This window comes from Leucopleurus acutus, assembly GCF_964270905.1.
Source record: "Leucopleurus acutus genome assembly, chromosome: 3".
Classification (NCBI taxonomy): domain Eukaryota; kingdom Metazoa; phylum Chordata; class Mammalia; order Artiodactyla; family Delphinidae; genus Leucopleurus; species Leucopleurus acutus.
In genome coordinates this window covers 7,220,188-7,247,765 of record NC_139145.1, presented here as the reverse complement: position 1 = coordinate 7,247,765, position 27,578 = coordinate 7,220,188, and the positions used below count along the sequence as shown (strand labels likewise).

Here is a 27,578-nt window from a genome sequence, read left to right as displayed (position 1 = left end):
AGCCCGAAGAGGCCGGAAGACTGAGCCTGGAACCTGGGGCGGGGGGTGGGGGGGTGGGAGGGGGAAGCGGGGGGTGGGTCGGAGGAGGGGGGTGGAGCTGGCCGAGGGGAGCTGGGTACAGGAGCATCTACAGTTGCTGTGTTTCATCCTGGGCTTTTTTGGTTTTTTTTTTGTTTTTTTTTTCTAAAAATGTAACAATTAAAATTCCAAAAATAAAATCCCTTCGGGGACCTCAGCCCCTTGTTCCCCAGCCCCCACCTCCAAAAAGAGGCCCCATGGGAGGGGGTGGGGGGAAAGGGGAAAAAAAGAAAAGAGAAAAAACCCCACTTTTCTGTTTTCTTTTTTCTCAGGAGGCCCAAGAGTCTTTGAGGCAGTGGAGGAGGTGGGGGGGTGATGGTGGTGGCGGGAGGCAGGGAGGCCGACGGGGTGTAGAGGCTGAGGCTCAGGTAGGGCCTCCAGCTGCCCCCCACCCTCCAGGAGCTGGGAGTGTGGATGGATCCTCGCCCGATGTTCCTGTGCAGGCGCAGCACGCCCTTTTGGCAGCCTGATCCTCTTTTTGGGCCCCCACCTCGGCCGCCGTGGAGGGGAGGCCCAGAAGGCCCGGGTCCTCCTCTGGAGGGGGCGGGGTCCTCAAGACAGGCAGAGGGAGGCTCTCGGGAGACAGGGCAGGGGGGCTGCTGCAGCCTACAGATGCACCTGGGGGCGTGGACGCGTCCTGACCCTCAGCCACACTATCTGCTGAGTCTGCTTGCTGTGTCAAGTACATTTCCTCTACCTCCACCTCCGTAGACTGGTCCTGGCCATCGACCTCCAACGGTTCCTCAGCTGGGAACACGTCCTGGGCGGTGGACAATTCCTGCACTTCAGTTGCACCTGGGGCAGTGGACACCTCCTCCTCTTCTTCCTCCTCCAGCGTCAGCTCAAACTGGAACTTATCCGGTGGAGGGGGGTGGCCTGGTCCCCCGGGCTCCTCCTCGGGTGGTGGCGATGGGCTCTGCCGAATGGCGCTGTAGTACCAGTCCCGGTTGTCCTCCAAAGTGTCCAGGATGTCTTGGGCATCTGGGTGAACCAAGTCGGCCCACGTCTCCCACAGCGGGTGCACAATGTAGTCGATGAAACCCACCTGAGGGAGGGAGAAGGACGAATAAACCAGGGATCTGCTGGTGCAGATTGCACCGCCATGCTGCGGGATCTAATACAAAATTTTTTTTAAGTCTTTATTGAATGTGTTACAATATTGCCTCTGTTCTATGTCTTGGTTCCTTGGCCACGAGGCATGTGGGATCCTAGCTCCCCGACCAGGGATCGAACCCACACCAACCCCCGCATTGGAAGGTGAAGACCCAACCACTGGGCCGCCAGGGAAGTCCCAAAGATCCCGCATGCTGCATGGCGTGGCAAAAAATAAAAGATGTTGATACCCTTGGACCCAGCAATCTTGCTTCTCCAGAGCCACCCTGGAAAAACTCTTGCACAAGTAAGAAAAAAAGAAAAAAACCACGTTATGAGATGCAAACAAAAACTGGAAACACCTCCATATATACATCAGTTGGGCATTAGTTTATTTGTTTTAAGTTATTATTATTTTTTTTGGCCACACCATGCAGCATGTGGGATCTTAGTTCCCCGACATTCCAGGGAGGAATGGTTGGAGCTTCAAGAGCATCTGTGACCACAAGAGACATCTCTGAGGGGAGAAGCCCCAAGCTTCGCATGACAGAAGAGAAACACGGAAAGTTCTGGGGTGCCTGCCAACTATGTGGAGCCAGAGAGAGCCAAATTCCCTTTCTCCAGACTTTCCTTACATAAGAGAAAAAAAAACAAACCAATAAAGCTTTATCCTGTTTGAGTCACTATGAATTCCTAACTACTAAACACTTGTATGTCCACCCACAGAGCACTCACTACACAAACCATTATCCATCTGTCTCTGTGGGAATACTATACAGTAGTGAAAAAGGATAAGCTTAATCTATGTGTAATAATGTGGACAGATCTCCAAGTCATTTTTGGAAAGAAAAGGCAAGCTGTATAAAAATAGGTATACATTGGGATTCCCTGGCGGTCCAGTGGTTAGGACTCTGCACTTTCACTGCCAAGGGCGCAGGTTCAATCCCTGGTCGGGGAACTAAGATCCTGCAAGCCATGCAGTGCCTCCCCCCACCAAAAAAAAGGTATATATTGATACAGTTTATATTTTTTAAAAAAGCTAAACCCACAAACTATTGCTATTAAGTTGCTTGTGAACATAAATACATAATAAAACAAGCAAAACTGGGTTTCATCAGGGGTTTGGGGCTATGTGCATGCCCTGGGAACATTTGGAAGTGTTTGGAGACATTTTTGGTTGTTACCGCAGGAAGGGGAGGGCGTTCCCGGCATCTAGTGGGTGGAGGCCAGGGACGCTGCTCAACACCCTACAGTGCACAGGACGGTCCCACCACAAAGAATGATCCAGCGCCAAATGCCAACAGTGTTGAGGCTGCATAACCCTGGATGGGAAGGGCATACACACCGAACCGGGAAGAGGCCTCACCAGGGAGGAGGCTGGAAGCAGGGAGAGTGAGAAAGTCTCATATTCACACTTCAGTGTTGTCTTTTACGAGACTGTGTTTCTGTCCCTCTCGTTAAATTAAAAAGGCACGTGATGGAGACGAGTCATTTAACTTCACTTCAAAATCCACCAAGGGACTTCCGTGGTGGTCCAGTGGTTAAGACTCCACACTTCCACTGCAGGGGGGCACGGGTTCAATCCCTGGTCAGGGAACTAAGATCCCGCATGCCACGTGGCGTGGCCACACAGCAACAACAAACTCCACCAAAACTCAGGCACAAAATGAGTGGCCAGGTTATAGGGAAACCGAGAGGCTGAAAGGACATGAAGTCTGTAATTAAGGGCCGGATAAGTGTTATTACTGATGTTACAGCAGTTGCTACAAATGAGTTACAACTGTCTGGGTGCAAAACTACAACTTATGAGTCCAGAGGCTCAGTTCAATTGTTTTGTGGAGGAGAAAGTGTTGCCTATTTCCCATCAGGATAGAGAAGGAAAAAACAGACAAAGACAAACTTGACACTGCGTACGGGCAGGTTAGGACCTCTTGGGCCTTTGGAGCTCCAGGCCGGTGTGGGGTGAGGAGGCCCGCCCTGCTCTCTTCCAGTGGTGCCGAGACTGTACCTGAGACTTCTCCACCGAGGCCGTGTGCTTGTCGCACATGGGGCTGATCTCCATGCCACGCTCGCGTTCACGGTCGCCCTGCTGGAAGAACTCGGCCATGATGCGGTCGGTCCACTGGCGGTACAGCTCCAGCGGCTTGGTGGGGTTGCTGAGATCTGCACAGTGCACCATGTTCCGTAGGACCTGCATGGGGTGGGGGACCTTCAGAGGCCGTGTCCCCGTCCTAGTCTGAGGCCTCAGGCTTCCTTACTTCCCCTTTGGAAGGAGAGTAGGGGAGAATGGGTAGCGGGGAGATGGAGAAAGGTAGAAGAGGTGAGGGAAGAGGGTCGATGAGTGGGGAAGAGAAGGGGAGAGATGAGACGAGGTTGATGAGCAAAGGGCAGAGGGAGGGAAGGGAAAAGAGGCGGTGGGGAGACAGGGGTGTGGGGGACATGGAAACGGGTTGATGAGGAAAGGGAAGAGCGAACTGGAGGAGATGGGGGGATATGGGATGGAGAGGTGGGAGTTGGAAAGGGTTAGATGGAATAGAGAAAAAGAGACAGGAAGATGGGCAACCTGGGAGCTGGAGCAGAGGGAGGGGCAGCAACCCAGACCTAACGGGGGAGGGGAGGGTCCAATCTCCCTATACGGTGTGGGGAGGGGGGCACCTGGATGCGGTCGGCATAGTTATCCAGCAAGAGGACCCCCGAGCTGGTCACTTTCTTGGTCTCCACCATGGTCTTCAGGTCAGCCAGGAGGGTCATGTGCTTGGACATGTCCGTGGCCAGCACCTGTGGGCAAGAAGTTGTCACAGGGGCCATCGAAGCCTGGCTGCCCGCTGTACTGACCTGGGCAGGGCCTCTTAAGTTTTCACTCCGCACAATCAGCCGCCACGACCCACTCCCAAAGGACGCCTCCCCCACTAGGGGCCTTTCTGTCCCAGACTCAGACCTGGCCCTCCCCAATGCCCCTTTGCTCCAAAGGTGACCTTTCCCGCTCTGTCCCCGCCCCTCGCCCCGCCCACCATGTCGATGACCATCTTGCGCAGGCTTTGCCGCTGGCGCTTGCTGAGGTTCTGGAAAATGTCGCAGTTGTCTTCCTGCAGCAGCTTGAAGCCCACGGCCAGGTGGTGATTCTCCAGCACCGACTCGTCATTGTACATGAGCGCCAGTTCAGAATCTGTAGCCCAGGCAGGGTCGGGCAGTCAGGAGAGGGGAGGACCCACCCAGGGCGCCCCCCGCTGGGAGGGGCACCGCAGGCCCGCCTCCAGCCCAGCAGGCCCCGCCCCCGTGGCGGGCCACTTACTGGTGTTGATGAGGAACTGGTTGGAGACCCCAGGGTGGTCCACATCATGGATGGAAGCTGCGAAGAGGGCGGCGAGAATCTCCAGGTCCGTGAATACGGCCTGGGGGCAGAGGGAGATGGGTTTGAAAGATGGGGAGTCAGAGAGACAGGGTAAGAGAGAGATGGGGAGTCAAGAAAGATGGGGAGGGCTTCCCTGGTGGCGCAGCGGTTAAGAATCCGCCTGCCAATGCAGGAGACGTGGGTTTGATCCCTGGTCCGGGAAGATGCCATATGCCACTAAGCCCTTGCGCCACAACTACTGAGCCTGCTCTCTAGAGCCCGCAAGCCACAACTACTGAAGCCCGCACGCCTAGAGCTCGTGCTCCACAACAAGAGAAGCCACCGCAATGAGAAGCCTGCGCACCGCAACGAAGGGGGTAGCCCCCGCTCGCCGCAACTAGAGAAAGCCGGCACGCAGCGACGAAGACCCAACGCAGCCAAATATAAATAAATAAATTTATAAAAAAAAAAAAGAAAGATGGGGAGTCAGGAGAGAGAGGAACGGGGTCAGAGAGAGATGGACGTCAGAGACTCAGGGTCAGAGAGATAAACAGAAGATTGGAGATGGAGAGTGTGGGGGGCAGCTGGGGAGACACGGGGGCCAGGCGATGCTCACATCCAGTGCAGGTGTGGCCAGCAGCACGTGGGTGGACTGCAGCACGTCAGCCGCGTGCAGGCTGTTGTGGTAGGCCACATCGGGGTGGTAGTGGTCCTCCAGGGTCAGCATGTATGTAACCATCGTGTCCACCGGGATGCGGAACTTCTTCAGCAGGTCCCGCTCCTGAGGGCAAGAGTAGGGGGCGGTGACCCCCACACCGGCCCTCTGCTCCCCGCCCCGCCCCCTCCCTTGCATCCAGCCCCACTCAGCCAGCCCTACCTGGAATATCGTGTACATGATGCAGCTGAGGGAACGGCCCCCCGCATAATCCGACACGCAAAAGATGTTCAGGCCCCACTTGTTCAGATTTTCCAATTCCTGGTGGAGATGGAGGCCAGAGGTCAGGAGCCCCCAAGGCCCAGGGCCCTCTAGACTCTTTTCTAGGAGTTCAGAACCCTGGTCTGAATAGTGGCACCATTATTGCTCACCCAGTAGGTGGCATGCTCAGCAGTATAGAATTTACTGCCCAGGTCCTACTGGGCCAGAAAATAACAAAAGCAGCCCCAGAGTCTACTGAGTGTGTATTATCCACCAAGCACTGCACTAAGCGCTTGATTTCACATGGCAGGTGACGGAACCAAAACTCAGAGCAGCGACGTGACTTACCCGAGACCTTGCATCTCACAACTGGCAAAGCTAGGATGTGAACCCAGCGTGGCTGACCCCAAAGCACAGCTCAGCCTCAGTTAAACTGCTCTTGAGCGCTGAGAGGAAAGGAACATGGGCTAATGTTCCATGTCTCCCCAGAATTCAGAACAGCACCAGCACATAGTAGGTGCTCAATAAACACTGAATGACTGAATAGAGCCCTGGCCAGTACTGGCACGCAGAGGGTTACAATAAATGTCAGCTGAGAGAGCCACTGAGCTTGCATCAAGTGCACTGTACAAATCATTGTGGGAGCCCCTTGGCTTAAGATTTCATGGAAAAGCCAGGAGGCGAATCCAGGTCTGGTCTGTAGTGGATGCTGTTTGGGTTCTGCCCAGATTCCCTTCACTGGTCTCAATGCACCCATCACCCAGCTGATGGGGCTGTTGCTTACAAAGACTCACAGCTGCCCCTTGTCAAAAATCTGCTCTTCCCTCACAGGAGCTATGTGGAGGGGGTGATGCCATCCACCCTGGGGACAGCCCCCAGCCAATGACTGACACAAGGGTATAAAATGTCAGCACACTTGCCTCAAGGTGGGCTCCACTCAGTGCTGTTGTTCATATTCCAGAGCCCCCTGTGGACACCAGCTGAGACCACTCCCTCTCTCCTGAGAGTCTCATAAAGCAGGTACACCCGAATCCTCATCTCAGGCTGATCCAAAGCCCAGTCCTTCTTTGGGCCCCAGGAGAACCCTGCCCCTCTCCAGCCCAGCCCCCCCCCCGAGGCCCCACCCACTTGGGCCAGGAGTTCCTCTTGATCAGTGTTCACCCCAAAGCGGGGGATGCTGGAATCGTTCAGGCTGCTGCTATGCACCACCTTCTTCACCCCGGTGATCTGAGACATGGGCTGGAACTGTGGCCCAGGGGGCGGAGGCTGCTGGGAAGGTCTCTGCCGTGGGACTTGCTGTTTTTCTCGATCCTTCATTGCGGGTGATGGGATCTCCACTTCATTCTGCTTGTCTGCAGAAGATAGAGAAGAAGCCAGCATGAGAACCTCACAGAGGCTCCCTCATCTGGCTCTCAGACCGCCCCCCCCCCGCCACCAACCCCTCAAGCCCTGGGAAGTCTCACTCAGGAGGGCAGACCTATTCTGGGTGTCATGCTGTTGGTTACTTAGGGACTGGAAACCAGAGAGGAGGTAGGAACTCTTCTGGGAGGTGGTGGGCTGGAGTGGGGACCCTGGGGCCAGCCTGGAGCTATGGGGTAGCCCCAGTCCAATCACCAAGTTTGGCATGGGGGTGGTGTGGGGAGTCAGGAAGCAGGGTGGGGATGCTAGAGAGAGCCACCGCCTGCTTGGGATAGGCAGGGAACCTTCTCCAGCAGGCAGGGAAGACACCCCCATGGTGACCCAGAGGGCGGGTGGAGGCGGACGGCTCTGGGAGGCGAGAGGGAAGGGTGGTCTCTGGCTCCATTGACCCCCACCCCCACCCCCTAGACACCAGGCTTTCTGGGGACCAGCCCCAGAAGCCCCTTTCCTGAGCTCTTTAGGGTTTCCAGAGCCCAGCCAGGGCCACCCATTGTGACCTGGGGACCGCCAGTCAATGACAGGGCCTAAGAAGGCTCATTTGCATGCCGTGCTCTTATTGGCTGGATCTCAGGCACACCACACCCCCATTGGCGGGAGTGTTTGAAACTCTGAAACCTTCTTTCCAGATTGGTGGGGGGTACCCTGAATTCGGGGACCTTTGGGAATAAATTCTGAGGGTGAAATTATCCTGAGTTTGTGGGGGATATCCTCAGCTAGGTCTCTTGGGTTCAGGATGAGATTAGGATGAGTTGGAGATCCCCATGAGCTTGAGGGTTCCAATGAATTTGGGGTATTCTACTGTCTTCAGGGTTCCACTGAGTTAGGAAATTCTCCTAAGTTTGGGGAATCGCTTACAGGTTCTTAAGTGGGAGAATCCTATTAAATTTGGGTATCTAAAGTTTGCGGGGGTCTACTGAATTTAGGGGGTCATACCAACTTTGGGGGTTCTACTGAATTTGGGAGACTCTTCAGCTTGGTGCAAAGGTTTAGGGGTTTTTTATGGGCTCTTAAGGGCAGGGTTTCCCTTAAGTTTGAGAACCCTAGTGAGTTCAGGCACCTCTCTTGAGATTGAGGGGTCTTCTGAATTTGGGGGGGCTGAAATCCAAGTTTGGAGATTCTAGTGAATTTTGGGAGACTTTTCAGCCTGGAGGCATTTTAAAGTTTAGGAATTCTATTTGAGTTTGGGAGTTTCTTGGGGTCTTGAGTTTAAGAGTTCCAGTGGGGTTCCCCTGAGTTTGGAGGAGCTTTGCAGCTTGGAGAGATTTCTAAATGTGGGTGTTCTATAGAAGTTGGGGGCACTAAATTTGGGGGCATCGCGATATAGTAGCTCTTGAGCGTGGTGACTTTGACCTTTGGGGAGTTGAGTCAGGGTTCCCTGGGCAAATGTGGGCAACAGGACCCAGGGTCTGCGGTGGCCCCCTGCAGTCCAGTTATGCAATGCCTCCCCCCACACACCCACCCACACACAAGTGCCACCCTTCACTCACCTAGGAATGTGGTGGAGATGTACTCAGAGACCTGGTTTCCTGACCTGCTCATCTCTGACAGGTGTGTGAGTTCACGGTTTAGCATCCTCTTGAACTAAGGTGAAGGAGGCAAGAAGGAAGGAATGATGGGGTCATGGCAGGTGTGGGTGTGGGGGGGTGAGGCCAGGCCCTCTCAAGAAACTTCTGAAGAACCCCTGAGTCCCTCTCACTTCTCTGCTCAGCCAACAGATTCCTCAGCAGGCTGCTGGAGGGGAGGGGTCAGTCCTTCCTCTCCTCCCAGCTCTGGATGGGGGTACCCAGGCTTGGGGAGTCAGGACTCAGCATACCCCTCCCTGTCTGAGGAGGCGGGGCTCCTCTCACCATACTCCCTCCTTCTCCCCCCCAAGGAGCAGCCAGAGGGGCACCTGTGGAAGGGAGGGGCTCCTACCTAACAGGGAGCCAATGGGGTGTCAGGAGAATCCCGTCACCATGGTGATGGGAGTCTCCTTAGCAACTCCCCCTCCAACCAGCTGCTGAGCTGGGGGAAGGGGGGGCAGCCGGCGGGCCCTTTAACCCCTGCCTTCCCAGAGCTACCCCTGGCCCAGGTCTTCCCAGACAGGGACCCCACTCCCTAGGGTCCCGGCCCCCAGCCCCCAGCCTGGTTTGGGAGGAGGGAATGTAGTCCTGAAGTTCTGGGTGGAGAGGTTTGACCGGGGCAGGGAGAATAGTGAGCTGAGGAAACCCTAGTTCAGTCACCCAGGGGAGGGGGTTCCCATCATAGCCCCCTCTCCCCCAACCTCAGAGTGGTGGACAGATGCACAGGTGGACGGAGTATACCCAGAACCAGGCTGGTCCCCCCATAGCACTTCACACAAGCATCTGCTGTGACATTGTGCGTGAGGAGAAAGGGCATCGGCTCCCCGCCCCCAAGCTCCACCAAAGCACCCCCAAAGCAGGAGCAGACTCTGTCCAAAGAGGTAAGAGGGACATTCAGCAGGAAGGGTGAGCCCGCATGGCCCACATCAGGACGAGCGCTCCCTCCTCCCACTGCTGCCAGAGGCCTGGGCACACATAGAGAGTCACACACACACACACACACACACACACACACACACGATGGACCCACAAAGTCACACAACCGCACACAGACTCCCATATTACACAGTTCTACACAGCCCCAGACACACAAACCAAGGAGCATACACAATAAGGCAGTCACTGACACTCGGGGTCACATGCCCCAGAAAATCACGCCGCTCTGGGCTCATAAACATGGCCCCAAACACAACACCACAATCAGAGCCACGTGACTTCAGCCAGGGCCACCCCCTGGTCCCTGACCCAGGCAAACAAGCATATAGTCAGGCAGCCCCCCACCACTGCAGACACACACGTGTGTGCACTGGCAGTCACACCCAGAGAAAGACTCACACCCCCAGCCACCCGCCATCCACGCCCAGCCCTGGGCCACACACAGAGAGACCCAGTCACAAGGCTTCACGTCCAGGCCGCACACGTGCACAGCCGCACACACAAGCCTAGACCGGGGGCTGGAGGGTCTGAGGTGGGAGGACCAGAGCCGGGGCTCCTGCCCATCCTCCACCCCGAGTTCCCCTACCTGGTCCCACCAGCCCACCAGCCATGGCTTGGAGCAGGTCTCGCAGAAGAAATCCACCAAGGGCATCTTGGAGTCTTAGCCCTGCTCAGGGCTGCCGCACACAGAGGCTGGGCTTGGGGAGTCCCGGGATTAGCAGCTACTGTGCGGGGGGCGGGGGGGCAGGGTGCTGGGCAGGTGGGCAGTGGAAGGGGGAGCCGCGGAGGGGCCCGGGCCGGCCCAGCAGGGCTGGGGGCTCCCTTCCCCTCCGCGCTCCCGGCAGCAGACCCGGTTACATGGTCCGCCAGCCCCTGGCCCCGATGGGCACTCGCGCGGCAGCGGCTGGAGGCGGCCAGGGACCCCTGCCCATGGGGGGGTGGCAGGGTAAGGGTCCCGGGAGGAGGCTTCGGAGGCTCTGGGCTCCGTGTGTTCGCCTGTGTGTGTGCGTGTGCGTGCTCACTGCAGCACTGGCAGGCTGCACTCGATGTCAGGTGGTGCTGGAGGTGGGGGGGGCGTTAAAGGGGCATTGGAGCCCACGGGCCTCAGGCAGGACCCAGCTGGGGCTGCTGGGGAGAGGCAGGGAGGCACGCACACCCTGGAGAGGACGTGCCCCCTCCGTGGACACACCCAGAGACAGACACACACCCACATGCTCCACACAGACACACCCACACTCAGACACACCTTCCACACCAATACAGCCAGACACCTGACACACTCATGCACTTGAATACACTCCAACACCCAAATGCTCTCCGTCCTTTGCTGACCACACACACATACACACACACACACACACACACACACACACACACACACAGAGTCACAACTCTGTTGTTCAACACATTTATAGGTATATAGTTGACCTCACAGAAATACAAATGCCTTCAGACACACCCCTTCCAAGAACGCAGACTCACACTCAGATGTGGAGACACACACTAAGGGATAAACACCCAGATACTGGACACACTTACAGACACACTCAACACACCCACAGACACACTTGTAAACAAACACAAATACCCATGTGTCCTTAGACACATATGTGCCCTGACAAATCCATAAGGAGATACTCACACTCACACCCACAGATACACACGCACACACCCCATCGTAGAAATACACCCACAGACCTACATTCAGAGACACAGTCACATTCTCGGATGCTCAACACACCCTCAGGGACACAAGCGCCCTCAGACTCACATGTTCCCAGACAAACCTCCACCCATGGGTGTATGCACCCCCCAACACAGACACCTCTACCTGCACATTCATTTCCTGATAGGCATCCTCCCACAAGGGCTGCTACCATGCTGCACAACTCCAGGAAGTGTCATTCACATTGCCTGCTTTCTGAATGGTGTCCCCGGGAGTTGTGCAGTGCACAGTCTGCACAGCTATGCATGGAAGCCTTGCACCCTCTCCCACAGCCCTGCAAGCGTGCACACACACACACACACACACACACAGTTACAAACACATGGAGATATACACTCAGATTCACATCTGGACCAACTCACACCTCTAGACATACACACCCCTCTGCCACAGCCCCCCACACTTACAGCCCCACGTAATCAGCTCTGCACACCCATACACACTCCACAGATACACACGTGCATGCCACTCCTGCCGGATCCTATTGGAACACACCTTCCCACGCTGCAAATAAGTAGCCAACAAATCAACAGCCACATAGACCCATAGCCACAGATACACATTCATAAACCGTACAAACATACAACCCACCCCCCAGGAGAGATGGTCACCTACGGACACACACACACACACACACACACAAACACGCACACACATACACCCCAGGGCCCCCCAGCCCTGGGAGAAGTCAGAATCTATAGGCGCTACAAAGTCCGCCCAGGGATTGATCCCACCCCATAGGCTCTAGCCACAGGCTGACCCCGCCCACCAGCCACGCCCCACAGTTAACCCCACCCCAGCAGTCGGCCCCACCCCACAGGCCTTGCGCACCTTGTGGGATGCCATCTCGCTAACAGAGCGGTAGGTCTGCATGGTCTCCAGCTGCTCCAGACACCAGTCGAGCTCCTCCAGCGTCTCCCGGGCCAACTGCTGACACGTCTCTTCTGGAGAAGGAGCAGCCAAGGCAGTGACTGAGAGGGTCCACATGCAGACCCCCAGAGGTGATGGGGGCCCACCAGGTGAGGAGGGTGCAGGGAGAGGGGGATGAGACAGCCTCCCCGGGTGAGGGATCCCCCACTGGGGCAGCAAGAGGGGTCTTTCCCATCCCCCGGGGCTTAGTTACCTGATAGCATGGCCTTGCAGACGGGGGTTGGGCCACCCAGCGGGGACCGCCTGCAAAGAAATGGGGCTCCAACAACAGCCTGGTCCTCCCCCATCTCTGCTTCCCCCTGTCCATGAAGAGTGCTGATTTTCCTTTTTCTGAGCCCTCTCTGTGTCCCAGGCATGCTGCCATGTACTCTGCCCGCAGCCTCTCACAGAGCCCCACAAGAACCCATTTTACAGATGAGGAAACTGACGCTCCAGGAGGTGAACTGACTTCCTCAAGACTACACGGCTGGTAGGGTCAGGTCCTGTGTCTCCAAAGTCCCTGCTTCCCTGACCATCCCTCCCCCCAGCTCCTTGAACATGAGGATGGCTCTGCCCCCCACTCCCAGAGGGACCAGCAGCTCTCAGCCACACCTCTGCCCCCAAATAATAACAACTACTTCTATTTAGTGAGCACTTACTATGTGCTGAGCAATATTCAAGCACTTTCTATATATCACCTTCTGAACTCCTCATAGCAGCTCTCTAATGGAGACACTATGAAATTCCCATATTATGGAGAGGAAACAGAGGCACCAGAGGATGCTATTTGCCCAGCAAGTTGGCATCAGGGCTAGGAGTGGCCCAGAGGCTGGGGTGGCTGGCCACCTAAGAACTCTGTCCAGACCCCTCCGTCTTTATTTATAAAAGTTTCTGCGTCTTAGGCATTCAAATCACAATGATTTACTGGCTCAGAGGGAGCTGTCACTTGAACAGAGGCTCAGAAAGGTCAAGTGCCTGCCTGAGGTCACACAGCAGCACAGAGAGTTGAACCCAGGTGTGCTGAGCCTCATGTTCATGGGGCATTGGGGCCCAACCTCCACTTACTTGTTGCTGGGAATGGGCACATTGGTCAGGAGGGAGAAGTTGCTGCGAACGCTCCGGAGACTGGCCAGCACCTGAGTTGGGGAGCCACAGTGAGGAAAGTGGTCCACCCAGAGGGGCAGTGGGGGCTGGGCCCCTGTCCCCGAGTGTGGTGTAAGGTTAGAGCCCCTCCCTCCTTAGGGGAGGGGTCTTACCTGGGCGAACGGTGTCACGATGAGGTCCTCTGCATGCCTACAAGGACAGGGGCAGGTCAGGGGTCCTCACAGTGGGACCCCCAAGGGCCCGGGGTGGAGAGGGGCTGGGATGCAGGGAAGCAAGTCTCTTGGGGAGGGTCACTCTGGGGGGGGCTGGGCCCAGGGAGGCTGGTGGGCAGGAAGGGGGCTCTGTGGGTCGGTGGGGGGAGGACACTTACACCTCACAAGGGTGGCCATGCTGCGGGGGGCCGGGCAGGGAGAAGGGCTCAGGGGTGTGGGTGGGGCGGGGGGGAGGTGGGCGCAGAGACAAAAGGAGGGCGATGAACACACCATAGGGGCTGGGCTTGGGGAGACCAGCGGCGGGGAGGGGGCGGAGGGCCGGAAGGAGCCGCGGGGAGGTGAGATGGATGCCTCGATGGGTAGGGGCAGGGCTGGAGGACTGGATGAGAGGGAAGGGGGCTGAAGAGATCAGGAGTGCTCACACCTCCACAGGTGGTCATGATAAGGGGGCCTGGCTTTGGGAAGCCCGGGGTGGGGGAGGAAGAGGGGGTCAGCCAAGGTGGACACACTGGAAGCAAGTGGTGGCCAGGAGGGGCTGGCTCCCTTCTTGCTGGAGAGACGGGATGAGGTGGGCCAGGTCCCCAAAAACCAAGGGGTAGGAGTGGGCTTGGGCAGGTTGGGTAGGCGGGGACTATATGGACTTGAGTCTGGGCTGGGCCTGAGGGAGGGGTTCAGCACGGCTGGGCAGGGGGCAGAGATAGGGTGGGCGCTCATACGCCGCTGGGTGGACATGCTACAGAGGGACTGAGCCCTCGACAGGGGATAAGGGTGCTGTTTACTTTTCACTAGGGAGGACAGGTGTGCAGGTGGACGGGGACTTGGGCAGTGGCCCCCTCCTTGCTGGGAAGGGCAGCTTGTGCTGGGGCCAGGCCTGGAAGAGCTGTCGGGTAGGGATCGGGGGTGCTCACGCCTCGCTGGTGACCGACGAGTTCCGGGACATGGTCTTGGGTGACATGTCATAGTCGCTGTCTGAGCGGTAAAGAAAGGATTCTCGGCGCTGGCTGGTGGCCGCCCCAGCGTGTAGCACGAGTCCCGGGCTCGCCTGCGAGTCCAGGGGGCTGCGGCCTGGCGATGGCGTCGGCCCATTCTCCGCCTCCAAGCTGCAAGGGGCGGGCAGGAAGAGGGGTCGGGGGGCTGAGATGGCATTGGGGGGGTCAAGAGGAATACGGGGACCAGGGAAATTCCTGGCAGAGAGACAGGTACCCCAAAAGAGATGGGAGACAGGAAATGACAGAGATCAGTGACTGAGCGCCTTTGTGGGCCAGGTCCTGTTGCAGGAGCTGGAGACACAGCAGGGACCAAGACAGACCATGATCTGCCCTCACAGAGATGACACGGGGAGGGCTAGACTATCAAAAGGTTAACCTAGCAGCAACGCACACCCCAAAAGTCGTGGGGTCTTCCTTGGCTCTGTTTTTTCCTTTGCACCTCAAATCAACCAAATTTGTTCAGAATCTGTCCGCTTTGCACCCCTTCCTCGGCCGGCCCCACCTTAACACTTGCCTGGACCAGTACATTCGCCTCTGCCCTGGTCCCCAGCTCCCATCTTTGCCCCTCAGTCTGCTCTCCTACAGCGGCCAGAGGGAGCCTCTGAACACCTGAGTCAGGTCACATCGCTCCTCTTCTCAGAACCTTCTACGGCTCCCAGCTCACTCAAAGCAAAAGCCAAAGTCCTTGCTGTGCCCACAGACACTCCCCACGACCTCCCAGTCAACCCCTCACGTACTCTGCTCCAGCCATAATGGCCGCCTTACTGTTCCTTAACATTCCAGATACATTCCTGCCTCAGGGCCTTTGAACATCCCTTTGCCCAGATCTCCATTGGCACCTCCTTCACGTCCTTCAGGCTCCTTCTCAAATGTTGCCTCCTCAGGAAGGCCTCTCCTGACCAACCCATCTAAAATGTCAACCCCTGACCTTATATTTCACATTTCCCTTCCTTAAAATAAATACTACTTACCTGACACATTCTATATTTTACTCTTCACTGTTTGCCTTCCCTTCTAGAACTAAGCTCTGCAGGGCAAGGACTTTTGTCTGCTTTGTTCACTACTGTATACTTTAGGCCAAGAACATGGCCTGACACGCAGTGGATGCCCAAGAGATGTCAATCGCATGAATCGATGTATGAGTGAATGAATGAATATACGGACTGCCATGCAGAGAATTAAAATGAGGTGGGTAGGGCTTCCCTGGTGGCGCAGTGGTTGAGAGTCCGCCTGCCGATGCAGGGGACACGGGTTCGTGCCCCGGTCCGGGAGGATCCCACATGCCGCGGAGCGGCTGGGCCCGTGAGCCATGGCCGCTGAGCCTGCGCGTCCGGAGCCTGTGCTCCGCAGCGGGAGAGGCCACAGCAGTGAGAGGCCCGTGGACCGCAGAAAAAAGAAAAATGAGGTGGGTGACTGGAGAGGTGATTTTAGCTGATATGGTTGAGACGGGCCTCTCTGAGGAAGTGATATCTGCAGGATATCTTTCAGGAGCAGGTCCTGAAAGATGAGAAGGTGTAGGCCACAGGTCAGGAGGTAGGAGAAAGTACTCCAGGGTGAGGAAACAGCAAGTGCAAACGCCCACTGGCAGGATTCGGTTTTTGTTGGAGGACCAGCAAGGAAACTGGTGTGGCTTGAGCAGAAATACAGACAGATGACAGAGACAGGACACAGCCTGGTGGCACTGGCAAGACAGACCCTCAGGATGAGTCAGGGAAAAGCTGGCTGTGCCACTTCCCGGCTATGTAACTTGAGGGAAAGATGAAATTTCAGTTTCCTCATCTACAAAATTGGGACAACCACCATCTGCCTCAGGCCATCCAGGTGACCAGTGTCAACACAGGCAAAACGCTCAGAATGGTGCCTAACAAAGAGCTCAGAAAACACTGGCAACTGTAAGTCTATCAGCCTCATCTATGCCACCTGGGTAGTGAACTCAGCAAGGCAATCAGTATGAAGATTTGAGGATGAGAGTGGGGAGCTGTGTGCCTGTGACATGCTGTGTGACTTCAAGAAGGTCACTGCCTCCTCTGGTCTGTTACTCTTAAAGTCAGGGGGTTAGTAGACTGGTCAGCCGACTTCAGGCAATGCTCTGGTGGGTACAAGGGGGTAGGGGGAAGAAATAGAACCCTCCCTCCCTTTCTGGTCCTACTACTGAATGTCAGCCTAAGATTTTATTTGAATGTTCCCTCTGCCAAGAAATAAATCTGAAATCTCCTAGGCCAGGACAGTGATATCAATTTCCATATATTGGGCCTTTCTTCCGGGCCAGTCCTGGGGTGAGGGAATGGGGAAGGACTTCATTGCCTCCATTTTACAGATGAAGAAACTAAGGTTCAGAGAGGAGAATGATTGGCTCTGCATCACACAGCAAGGTCGTGGTGGGGTCAGAATTCAAACCAAAGTCTTGTGATTCCTTAGACCAAAATGTTAACTGCTGCCCTCTGCCGACTTGACCCGCATCAGAGCACAGTCCTCCCCTTAGAGCAAATGTTTCCAGGGGTCAGGCGGCCAACATAAAAAGCAGAGTGGAGCTGGGGACCCTGACCAACCAGATGTTCCAATTTTAGTAAAGAAACCAGAAATTTTAAATAGTCAAAAATTCCAACTTCTTTTAAAGACAAACTTCAAAAAACGTTTTAAAAACATTGAAAACTGCTCTGCAAAAGACACTGTCAAGAGAATAAAAAGACAAGCTATAGACTGGGAGAAAATATCTGACAAAGGACTTGTGGCCAGCGTACATGATGAACTCTGAAAACTCAATAAGAAGAGGACAAATAACTCAGTGAAAAAATGAGCAAAAGTATGGTCAGTTCACCAAAGAAGATATACAGATGGCAAATCAGCACAGGAAACATCACTCCTCCTTAGGGAAATGCAAATTAAAACCATGGACTATCACTTCACACCTACTAGCATGCTAAACAAATGAAAACTGAAAACGATATCAAGTGATGATAAGGATTCAGAGCAACTGGAACTCCCATTCATTGCGGATGGGAATGCAAAGTGGTACAGCCCCTCTGGAAGACAGTTGGTCAGTTTCTTATGAAATTAAACACACGCTTATTGTACAAGCCAACAAATCCACTCCTATATATTTACCCAAGAGAAATAAAAACATACTTCTACTCAAAAACCTGCTGACTGATGTTTAGAGCAGTTCTGTTCATAGTCACCAAAAACTAGAAACAAGCAAATCAAGTGTGCGTCAACGGGTGAATGGATAAACGGTAGCAGAGCCATGGCATGGAATACTATTCAGCAATTTCAAAAACACAAACATGAACTACAGCTCTTCCTTGACTTGTGACAGGGTTATGTCCTGATAAACCCACCATAAATTGAAAATATCGATAGCTGAAAACACATTTAAGACACCTAAACTACCTACATCACAGTGTAGCCTAGCCTACCTGAAACGTGCTCAGAGCACTTACATTAGCCTACGGTTGGGCAAAATAATCTAACACAAAGTGTATTTTATAATAAAGTGCCGAATAGCTCATGTAATTTATGGAGTACTGTACTGAAGCTGAAAAACAGAGTGGTTGTACGGGTCTAGAACGGTTGTAAGTGTATCAATTGTTTACCCTCACGATCGCGTGGCTGGCTGGGAGCTGCGGCTTTTGCTGCCGCTGCCCAGGACCACAAGAGAGAATCAGACCACATGTTACTAACCCAGGAAAATATCAAAATTTGAGGTACGGTTTCTACTGCATGCGTATTGCTTTCACATCATTATGAAGTTGAAAAATCATAAGTCGAACTGTCATAAGTCGGGGACCATAAGTACTGTGAAAGAATAAATATATATATTTGGCCTCAGCCTTGGTTTCCTGGCACACAGTTCCTAAAACCCTGGAAATCTCCACAGTAATAGGTATCTTTTTGTAAGCTAACGAGATGACTGACTGCTAGGGACTCCTGGACAGCCTCCGGATGGGGGCTGGTTGCCAGGAGAGCCAACCATGTGATTAGAGAGGCTGGACCAGTTCAGGGACCAGGACTGGAGGTTGAGTTAATCACCAGTGGAATGGCCAATGGTTTAGTCAATCGTGGCTACATAATGAAGCCACCATCAAAATCCCTGAATGACACGGTTTGGAGAGCTGCTGGGTTGCTGAACATATCAAGGTGCTGGGAAGGTGGCACACCTGGGGAAGCTCCAAGTCCCTCCCCCAATTCCTTTTTCTATGTATCGCTTCCATCTGGCTGTTCCTGAGTTGTATCTTTTAAAATAAACCAGGAGGGGCTTCCCTGGTGGCGCGGTGGTTGAGAGTCCGCCTGCCGATGCAGGGGAAACAGGTTCGTGCCCCGGTCCAGGAAGATCCCACATGTTGCGGAGCGCCTGGGCCCGTGAGCCATGGCCACTGAGCCTGTGCATCCGGAGCTGTGCTCCACAACGGGAGAGGCCACGACAGCGAGAGGCCCGCATGCCGCAAAAAAAATAAATAAATAAAATAAAATAAACCAGGAGGGGAATACAAAAAATAAATTTTTAAAAATTAAAAAATACCAACCCCCCCCCCCCCCCCAGCAATCTAGTAAGTAAACTGGTTTCCTGAGTTCTGTGAACCGTTCTAGCAAATTATCGAACCAGAGGAGGGGGTTGTAGGTACCTCTGATTTATAGCTGGTCGCCCAAAAGCACAGGTGACAACCTGGATTTGAGACTGACATCTGAAGTGGGGGAGGTCTTGTGGGACTAAGCCCTTAACCTGTGGGATCTGCACGAACTCCAGTTAGTGTCAGAATTGAATTAAACTGTAGTTCACCCAGTTAATGTCCATAGAGTATTGGAGAATGGGTTGGTGTGGGGAAAAAACCAAACACATTTTGTGTCAGAAGTTTTCTGCAAAAGTAGAAAGAAACAGTTTCCTTTTTAACTACTCAAACACAAAATAACTTGGGTGACTCTCAAATGAATTTTGCTAAGAGAAAGAAGCCAGTGGTGGGGATTACATGTGTCAAAACTCATACAACTGGGGCTTCCCTGGTGGCACAGTGGTTGAGAGTCTGCCTGCCGATGCAGGGGACACGGGTTCGTGCCCCGGTCTGGGAAGATCCCACATGCCGCAGCGCGGCTGGGCCCGTGAGCCATGGCTGTTGAGCCTGCGCGTCTGGAGTCTGTGCTCCGCAACGGGAGAGGCCACAACAGTGAGAGGCCCACATACCACACACACAAAAAAAAAAACCTCATACAACTAATAAATGAATTTAGCCAAGTTGCAGGATATCAAATCAACACACAAAAGTCAGTTGCTTTTCTATGCCCTTAACAATGAACAAACTAAAAAGGATATTATGAAAACAATTCCACTTACCATAGCATCAGAATGATTAAGATACTTATGAATAAACTTAACCAAGGAGGCAAAACCTCTGTATACTGAAAACTACAAAATGTTGCTGAAAGAAATTAAAAACACAAATAAATGGAAAGACATACCATATTCATGGACTGGAAGACTTAATAATGTCAAGATGTCCATACTACTCAAAGCAATCTACAGATTCAATGCCATCCCTATCAAAATTGCAACAATGTTCAGGACTTCCCGGGTGATGCAGTGGTTAAGAATCCACCTGCCAATACAGGGGACACGGGTTCGAGCCCTGGTCTGGGAAGATCCCACATGCCTTGGAGCAACTAAGCCCGTGCACCACAACTACTGAGCCCGCGTGCCACAACTACTGAAGCCCGCACACCTAGAGCCCGAGTTCCGCAACAAGAGAAGCCACCGCAATGAGAAGCCCTTGTGCTGCAACGAAGAGTAGCCCCTGTTCACCGCAACTAGAGAAAGCTGGAGCGCAGCAATGAAGACCCAACGCAGCCAAAAAAAAAAAAAAGAAAGAAAGAATAAATAAAAATAAATTTAAAAAAATAAAAAGACACTATTCAGGGAGTGAAAAGGTAATCCACAGAATGGGAGAACATTTCTTTTTTTTTGCGGTATGCGGGCCTCTCACTGTTGTGGCCTCTCCCGTTGCGGAGCACAGGCTCCGGACGCGCAGGCTCAGCGGCCATGGCTCACGGGCCCAGCCGCTCCACGGCATGTGGGCTCTTCCCGGACTGGGGCACGAACCCGTGTCCCCTGCATCGGCAGGCGGACTCTCAACCACTGCGCCACCAGGAAAGCCCCAGGAGAACATTTTTTTTAATAGTTTTTTTGTTTGTTTGTTTGCTTGTTTTTGCCCGCACCACGGGGCAGGCAGGATCTTAGTTCCCCGACCAGGGATTGAACCTGCGCACCCTACAGTGGAAGCGGGGAGTCTTAACCACTGGACCACCAGGGAAGTCCCGGGAGAATGTTTTTGCAAATCTCATATTTGACAAGGGATTAATGTTCTAGACTATATAAAGAACTCCTAAAACTCAACAACAACAACAAAACAAACAACCCAGTTAAAAAGTGGGAGGGGGGCTTCCCTGGTGGCGCAGTGGTTGAGAGTCCGCCTGCCGATGCAGGGGACACGGGTTCGTGCCCCGGTCCGGGAGGATCCCACGTGCCGCGGGGCGGCTGGGCCCGTGAGCCATGGCCGCTGGGCCTGCGCGTCCGGAGCCTGTGCTCCGCAGCGGGAGAGGCCACAGCAGTGAGAGGCCCGCGCACCGCAAAAAAAAAAAAAAAAAAAAAGTGGGAGGGAATTCCCTGGTGGCCCAGTGGTTAGAACTCCGTGCTCTCACTGCTGAGGGCCTGGGTTTGATCCCTCGTTGCGGAACTAAGATCCCACAAGCCACGTGCGTGGCAAAAAAAAAAAAAAAGGTGGGAAAAGCACTTAAATAAACATTTCTTCACAGAAGATATACAGATGGACAATAAACATGAGAAGATGCTCAACACCACTGGCCATTAGGGAAATGCAAATCAAAACCCCAATGAGAGGGACTTCCCTGATGGCGCAGTGGTTAAGAATCCGCCTGCCAGTGCAGGGGACACGGGTTCGATCCCTGGTCCGGGAAGATCCCACATGCCACGGAGCAACTAAGCCCGTGTGCTACAACTACTGAGCCTGCGCTCTAGAGCCCGCGAGCCACAACTAGTGAGCCCGCATGCCATAACTACTGAAGCCTACACACCTAGAACCCATGCTGCACAATAAGAGAAGCCACCACAATGAGAAGCCCATGCACTGCAATGAAGAGTAGCCCCCGATCACCACAACTAGAGAAAGCCCGCGTGCAGCAACGAAGACCCAACGCAGCCAAATATAAATAAACTTATATAAAAAGAAATCCCGGGGCTTCCCTCGTGGCGCAGTGATTAAGAGTCCGCCTGCCGATGCAGGGGACACGGGTTCGTGCTCCGGTCCGGGAAGGTCCCACATGCCGCGGAGCAGCTGGGCCCGTGAGCCATGGCCGCTGAGCCTGCGCGTCCGGAGCCTGTGCTCCGCAACGGAAGAGGTCACAACAGTGAGAGGCCCGCGTACCGCCAAAAAAAAAAAAAAAAAAAAAAAGAAATCCCAATGAGATACCACTGCATACCCATCAGGATAGCTATTATTAAAAAAAAAAAAAAAAAAGGAAAATAACAAGTGTTGAGGAGCACGTGGAGGAATCAGAATACTTGTGCGCTGCTGGTGGGAATACAAAATGGTGAAGCCAGTGCGGAACAGAGTTTGGCAGCTCCTCAAAAACTTAAGTACAGAATTACCACGTGATCCAGCAAAGCTAACTCCTCAGTATGTACACCCCAAGGAATTGAATGGCAGGACTCCAACAGATACTTGTACACCAATGTTCCTAGCAGCATTATTTACAACTGCCAAAAGGCAGAAACAACTCAAATGCCCATTAATGGGTGAATAATGAAAAAGTGGTATATATACAATGAAATATTACTCAGCCTTAAAAAGAAAGGAAATTCTGACGCATGTTTCAACATGAATGAACCTTGAAAACATTACGCTAAATGAAATACGCCAGACACAAAAGGACAAATATTGTACAATTCCACGTACATGAGGTCCCTAGAGGAGTCAAATTCATAGAAACAGAAAGTAGAATGGTGGGTGCCAGGGGCTGAGGGAGTGGGAATGGGGAGTTAGTGTTTAATGGGGACAGAGTTTCAGCTTAGGAAGATGAAAAAATCCTGGAAATGGATGGTGGTGATGGTTGCACAACAATGTGGTTGTACTTAATGACTGAATTGTACACTCAAGTTAAAATGGTAAATTTTATTATGCATATTTTACACAATTAAAAAAAAACCCTTATGCAATATATACTAAAAAGGCTGAATTTTGGGAATTCCCTGGCAGTCCAGTGGTTAGGACTCTGCGCTTACGCTGCCAGGGCCCTGGTTCGATCCCTGGTCGCAGAACTAAGATCCCACAAGCTGCACAGCACAGCCAAAAACAAGGTGAATTTTACTTTATGTTAATTTTTTTAAGTAAATTAAAAAAAACCACAAAACCCTTAGGGACTTCCCTGGTGGCGCAGTGGTTAAGAATCCGCCTGCCAATGCAGGGAACACGGGTTCGAGCCCCAGTCCGCGAAGATACCACATGCCATGGAGCAACTAAGCCCGTGCGCCACAACTACTGAGCCTGCGCGCCTAGAGCTTGTGCTCCATAACAAGAGAAGCGCAGTGAGAAGCCCCTGCACTGCAACGAAGAGTAGCCCCCACTCGCTGCAACTAGAGAGACAGCCCGCACGCAGCAACGAGGACCAAATGCAGACAAAAAAAAAAAAAAAAAAAAACCACGCTCAGGAATGAAAATACTCTTAGATCATGAGCTTGGGCCTTTGATGATAATGCCCATTTATTAAGCACCTGCTGTGTACTGGGTGCCAGGTTAGATCCTTTAAGCTTATAGTAATAATAATATTTATTCAGTATCTGCCGTGTGCCTAGCACTATCCAAGTGCTTTGTACACATGAACCCAATGAGGTCTCCCACTAACTCTGTGAGTTGGGTTCTGTTAACGTCCTGGGTCAACGAGGAGGCGGAGGTGCAGAGAGGCAGCGAGGGGTTGGTGGCCTTGCTGCCTGCGAACCATGTCCTGTCTCCCAAGGCCCAGCCTGGGCGTTTTGGCTCTGCTGAGTGCCCCTGTGGAGGGGAGAGGAACATAGTTCCATACTGAGGACCTCAACCCCGCCCCAGGACCTGAAGCCACAGTTCGTTGGGGGAAGGTGAGACCCAAGTCCAGAGGGCGCCCGACTAGCCTTGCGGGCAGATCCTGCAGCCCCAGGGGACTCAGCTCACGTAAGCAGGAGCCCAGAGGCCGGGATGGGAAGAGGAGGCTCCCTGGGGCCCTGCTGTTTGTGCTTCCAGGAGTGAATGTCCCCTGGGCTGTGGAAGGGCAGAGGAGAATCGGGCCTGTTGAACTGCAGCCTGAGTGTGTGTGTTTGTGTATGTGTGTGTGGGGGGGGGGGGGTCTCAGCTACCCCTCAGAACCAAACCCCAGAGCTGTGGGAACTCACCCCTCCCTGACCTGCCACGGCTCAGCGTGGCCAAAGTCAGGCTGGAGGCTGTTCCAGCACTGTCCCAGTGGGACCTGAAGCCACAAATCAGAGTCAAGGGCAGCCAACAGGCCCTGACATCACAGCCACACACCCAGACACTTCATCACAAAGGAAACGACTTGCCCAAGGCTCCCCTTTGGACAGGCTGACCACTTGATGGCATTCTCAGTTGAAGCTGCTACCTGCCTCCACCCCTCTGGGGCCCCGAGGCCTGCCCACCTGGGCTCCCAGAGCATCAGATTGGGCCTCTGCAGGACTGTGCAGCCTAGGGGCAGATCCAGGCTTCAGAGAGTTCTGCTGCAGGGGCCGATGGGAAAGAAACAAGCAGGGGAGTGGGGGTGGCCAGGAAAGGGGACACATCCCAGTTGGTAAAGATCATGACAATGAAAGTAGCCAGCTGCTACTGAATGTCACATGCTAGGCACTCTGCTATGCCTGGATGTGTACTAATGCCCCATTTTCCAGAGAAAGAAACTGAGGCACAAACAGGATGAGTAACTTGGCTAGTGGTAAAGCCAGGATTTGAACCAGGGCAGCCGGGCTACAAGGCTGCCCAGTAAATCACTGGGTGTCTGTCTCCCCCAGGCAGGCCTGGCATCTCCCTGGGCTCCCTGCCCCACTCCACCTGACTGCCTTGTAGGAGGTGCCAAGCAGGCTTCATGGAAAGGCCTGGCATTTGCTTTGTGAAGGTCACACGGAGGTTGGGGGCGGGCGCTGGTGTGTGTCTGCCAGGAGGGCGCATGGTGCCAGGTGACACGGCAGTTTGTGGGGCTGGGTGTGCAAGGAGGGTCTGTGTGTGTGTGAGTCGGGGTGCGTGTGCACGCTCAGGAGCCCCTGTGTGCATATAGTGTGGATTTGTATGTGTGTGTGTGTGAGCGGGGTCTGGGTGTTGGTGGTGCCTGTGTGTATCTGTGTAGCTATGTCTGTGTCTGTGGTCTGTATGACCTTGGGAGAGGGTACCTGTGTGCTGCACATGGGCCCTGACTCCTCAGGGGGTATGAGGTTGAAAGCTCCTGTGTGTGGCCATGTGCAGGTGGGAATCGGGCCTGGGTGTGCGTTGCAGTGACAGTGTGTACCTGGGGTCAGCGCAGTGTATGCGAGGCTGTGTGAGACCAGGGTTTCTGTGGTGTTTGTCACCATGGCCATGGGTCACCTGTGGGGTTCTCTTTTTGGCCCCGTCAGCCAGAAGACCCATGCCTAGCACAGTACACACCAGGTGATCTCGATTACCCTGTGTGTGGGTGTGTCTGTGTTTGTGTCCTGTGTAGCTGCATATGTGGAGTGCGTGTATCCATGTGGGAGAGCATGTGCATGTCTGGGTGTCTGAAGCGGTGGGTGCAGGGGAGCAGGTACAAGGCTGGAGCACCCTGAGAAATTCTGAGAACCTAAAGACCACTTCTCTGCCTCAGCGCTGTCCAGCTGATTCTAAATACCCCCCAGGAGTTCCAGCAGGAACCTCCTCCCCACCCCCACCTCAGCTTGGTTTTCATCCTGGCAGCCCCAGCAAGGAAGAAGGGAGGGTAAGGCTGGAGGCACTGAGCAGAGCAGGGCCGGAGGGACGTGGCTTGAGGCCAGTAGCCCGGGAGTGGAGCCTGGGTGATGCAGGACACCCATATTTGCTGCTACGGTGAATGCCAGAAGCCCAGATTTGGGGCACAAAGAGGGTTAAGGGATCCCATCTTGGGTAAGCAGGAAGGGGGCAGGACCCAGCACCCATTCTGGGGGGCACCACCTGCAGGAAGCCCTCAGCAGCATCCAGACAGTTTAGGGCCCGGGAAGGGGGTGAGGCTCCAGACCAGACAGACCCTGTAAACCACATTGGGGACTCCCCGCAAGGCAGACTGCCCCCCCACCCTACACACACACACACACACACACACACACACACACACACACACACAGAGCAGCCAGAGCCCTCCGGTGGCAAAGGAGGGGACTGGCCGGGGGCCACCCACCTGACAAATCTGCCTGGAGGGTACCAACAGGTGTCCTCGTCGCTGAAGGAGAAGTGGACCAGGGACTCAGGGCCCGCGGGGGGCAGTGCCAGGGCAGGGGGCCGGGGTCGGGCCCGGGGTGCTGCACTGGAGCGCATGAGTGCCAAGCACCGTCGGGGCGCGCATGGGGACGGCTGCACGGTGGTGTGGCGCGCACTGCTCTCCAGGCCCTAGGTGTCTGCAGCCGCCGCCGGCGCCGCCTCCACACCCGCCCTCCCGGTGACCCCCCGCCCCCAGGGACGGCCCCGGGCGTTCGGGCACCCCCCCCACCCCCGTCCGCAGCGCCTGGGCGGGCTCCGCGCCTGCCTCCTCCTGCGGGGGCCCTGCGGAACTCTGCGCATACTTCCCGCCTGCCTCCCTTCCCCCGGGCCTCGGAGGGTGCCCCGGGCTCCGGTTTCCCAGGTTCCGAGCCCTCCCCTGGCCCCGCCTTTTCCACCCCTTCCCTGACGTCGAGCTGGGCCCCCTGGAGGTCTCCGAACGCCGTGCGTCCTGCGTGGGGGAACGACTTGCCAGCGGGCGCAGTGCGGGGTCCGGTGACAAAAACCCGGGGAAGGGATGATGGATGCGGGGGAGGTGGAGTTGGGGGCGTGGGGGCGGCGTAACAGAGACAGGAGAGGCAGAGGTCAAGACAGCGACACCGAGAGAAACCGGAGACAGGCACTGATTTCCCCACACACACACTCTTCCCGACCCCACGCGGGCCTCCCAGGGGCCTCGACCCCTCCTCCTTATCTCTTCCCTCCCCGATCTCGTCCCCAAATCCGGACGCGGGCCCGCGTACTGTCCCTGCAGCGCCCTCTCTCAGCCTGTGTCTCCGGACTCAGGTTCTAAACAAGTGCACGCGGAGAGTATCGAGGAGAAGGGCAACCAGAGGACCTCTCCGGGTTCCGGAGAAGCCCCCGAAGCCAGCCCGTGCCTACCTCCGGGCCGCCAACCTCCGTTTCCAAGATAAACGGACACTGGAAAGCCAGACCGGATGTGGCCTCCAGGCTCCTCACCCCCAAGCTGCCCGCCGCCGCGGCCCACCCCGGGTCTGGCCAGGAAGGGAACTTCCATTTGCCCTCCTTGCTCGGTGCACGCGGTAACATTCCAGTGCCTCCTGGCAAGGCAACCCCCAGAGGGCAGCGCTGGCCCCATTTCACAGGCCTGTGGACTAAGGATAACACAACTGAACACACGTCCCCACATCACCCTGGATGGCAGGTTGGCTTCACTCCCCCAAAGCCTGACCGCAGCTTCAGGTCTGCACAGGAAGTGGGAGGAACATAGCGTTTATTGAGCGCCTACTGCATGCCTTATCAGATGTCTCCACAGCAACCCTGGCGAGCAGACTTGATTTTTATCGCTGCCCTGTGACGGAAGAAAAAAAGTGAGGCTGACAGAGCCAGCTACGAACCCCAGACCCTGGCGCGCGCCTGATGGCCAGGGGGGACTCGAACCCACAGCCACCAGCGCGTACTTACCCGGCCCACGCCTGGCGACCGAAATCCTGAAAGCCGCGGAGAAGCCGAAGGCGCCTGTGGAAAGTTGGGGACGGGCTGGCAAAGAAGACAGGCGAGGAAGGTGGCGAACGTGGGCGGCGGGGCGCGCGCGGGGCCGGGGGCTCGGGCAGGAACGCCTCGTCCTCGGTGGCCGCCGCTGCCGCCGCCGGGAAGGCCTCCAGCTGCAGTTCGGGTATGCGGCCCAGGCCGCGCGGCCGCGCCATGACTTCGGCGCGGGGCGCGGGTGGGGGGGCCGCAGGGCGGCCCAGCCTCGGCGGGCGCTGGGGAACAGCGCCGCCCGCCCCGCGCGGCCCACACAGGCCGGCCGCCCTACCCGCGGGCCCACGGGCCCCACCCCTC

At 55.1% G+C, this 27,578-nt stretch overlaps 1 protein-coding gene across 1 annotated transcript; it reads right to left on the bottom strand.

Moving 5' to 3' along the window:
* Positions 1-41: 41 nt before the first annotated feature.
* PDE4A (phosphodiesterase 4A) lies at positions 42-27,555 on the bottom strand. Its single transcript, XM_082837146.1, has 15 exons — positions 27,201-27,555; positions 14,194-14,385; positions 13,226-13,262; positions 13,035-13,105; positions 12,184-12,233; positions 11,892-12,004; positions 8,324-8,417; positions 6,546-6,769; positions 5,379-5,477; positions 5,118-5,282; positions 4,463-4,562; positions 4,182-4,336; positions 3,826-3,948; positions 3,179-3,361; positions 42-1,123 (listed from the first exon to the last, which is right to left on the bottom strand). The coding sequence occupies exons 1-15, from the start codon at positions 27,440-27,442 to the stop codon at positions 443-445; spliced, it is 2,529 nt and encodes an 842-aa protein (XP_082693272.1). The 5' UTR covers positions 27,443-27,555; the 3' UTR covers positions 42-442.
* Between the last annotated feature and the right edge of the window lie 23 nt (positions 27,556-27,578).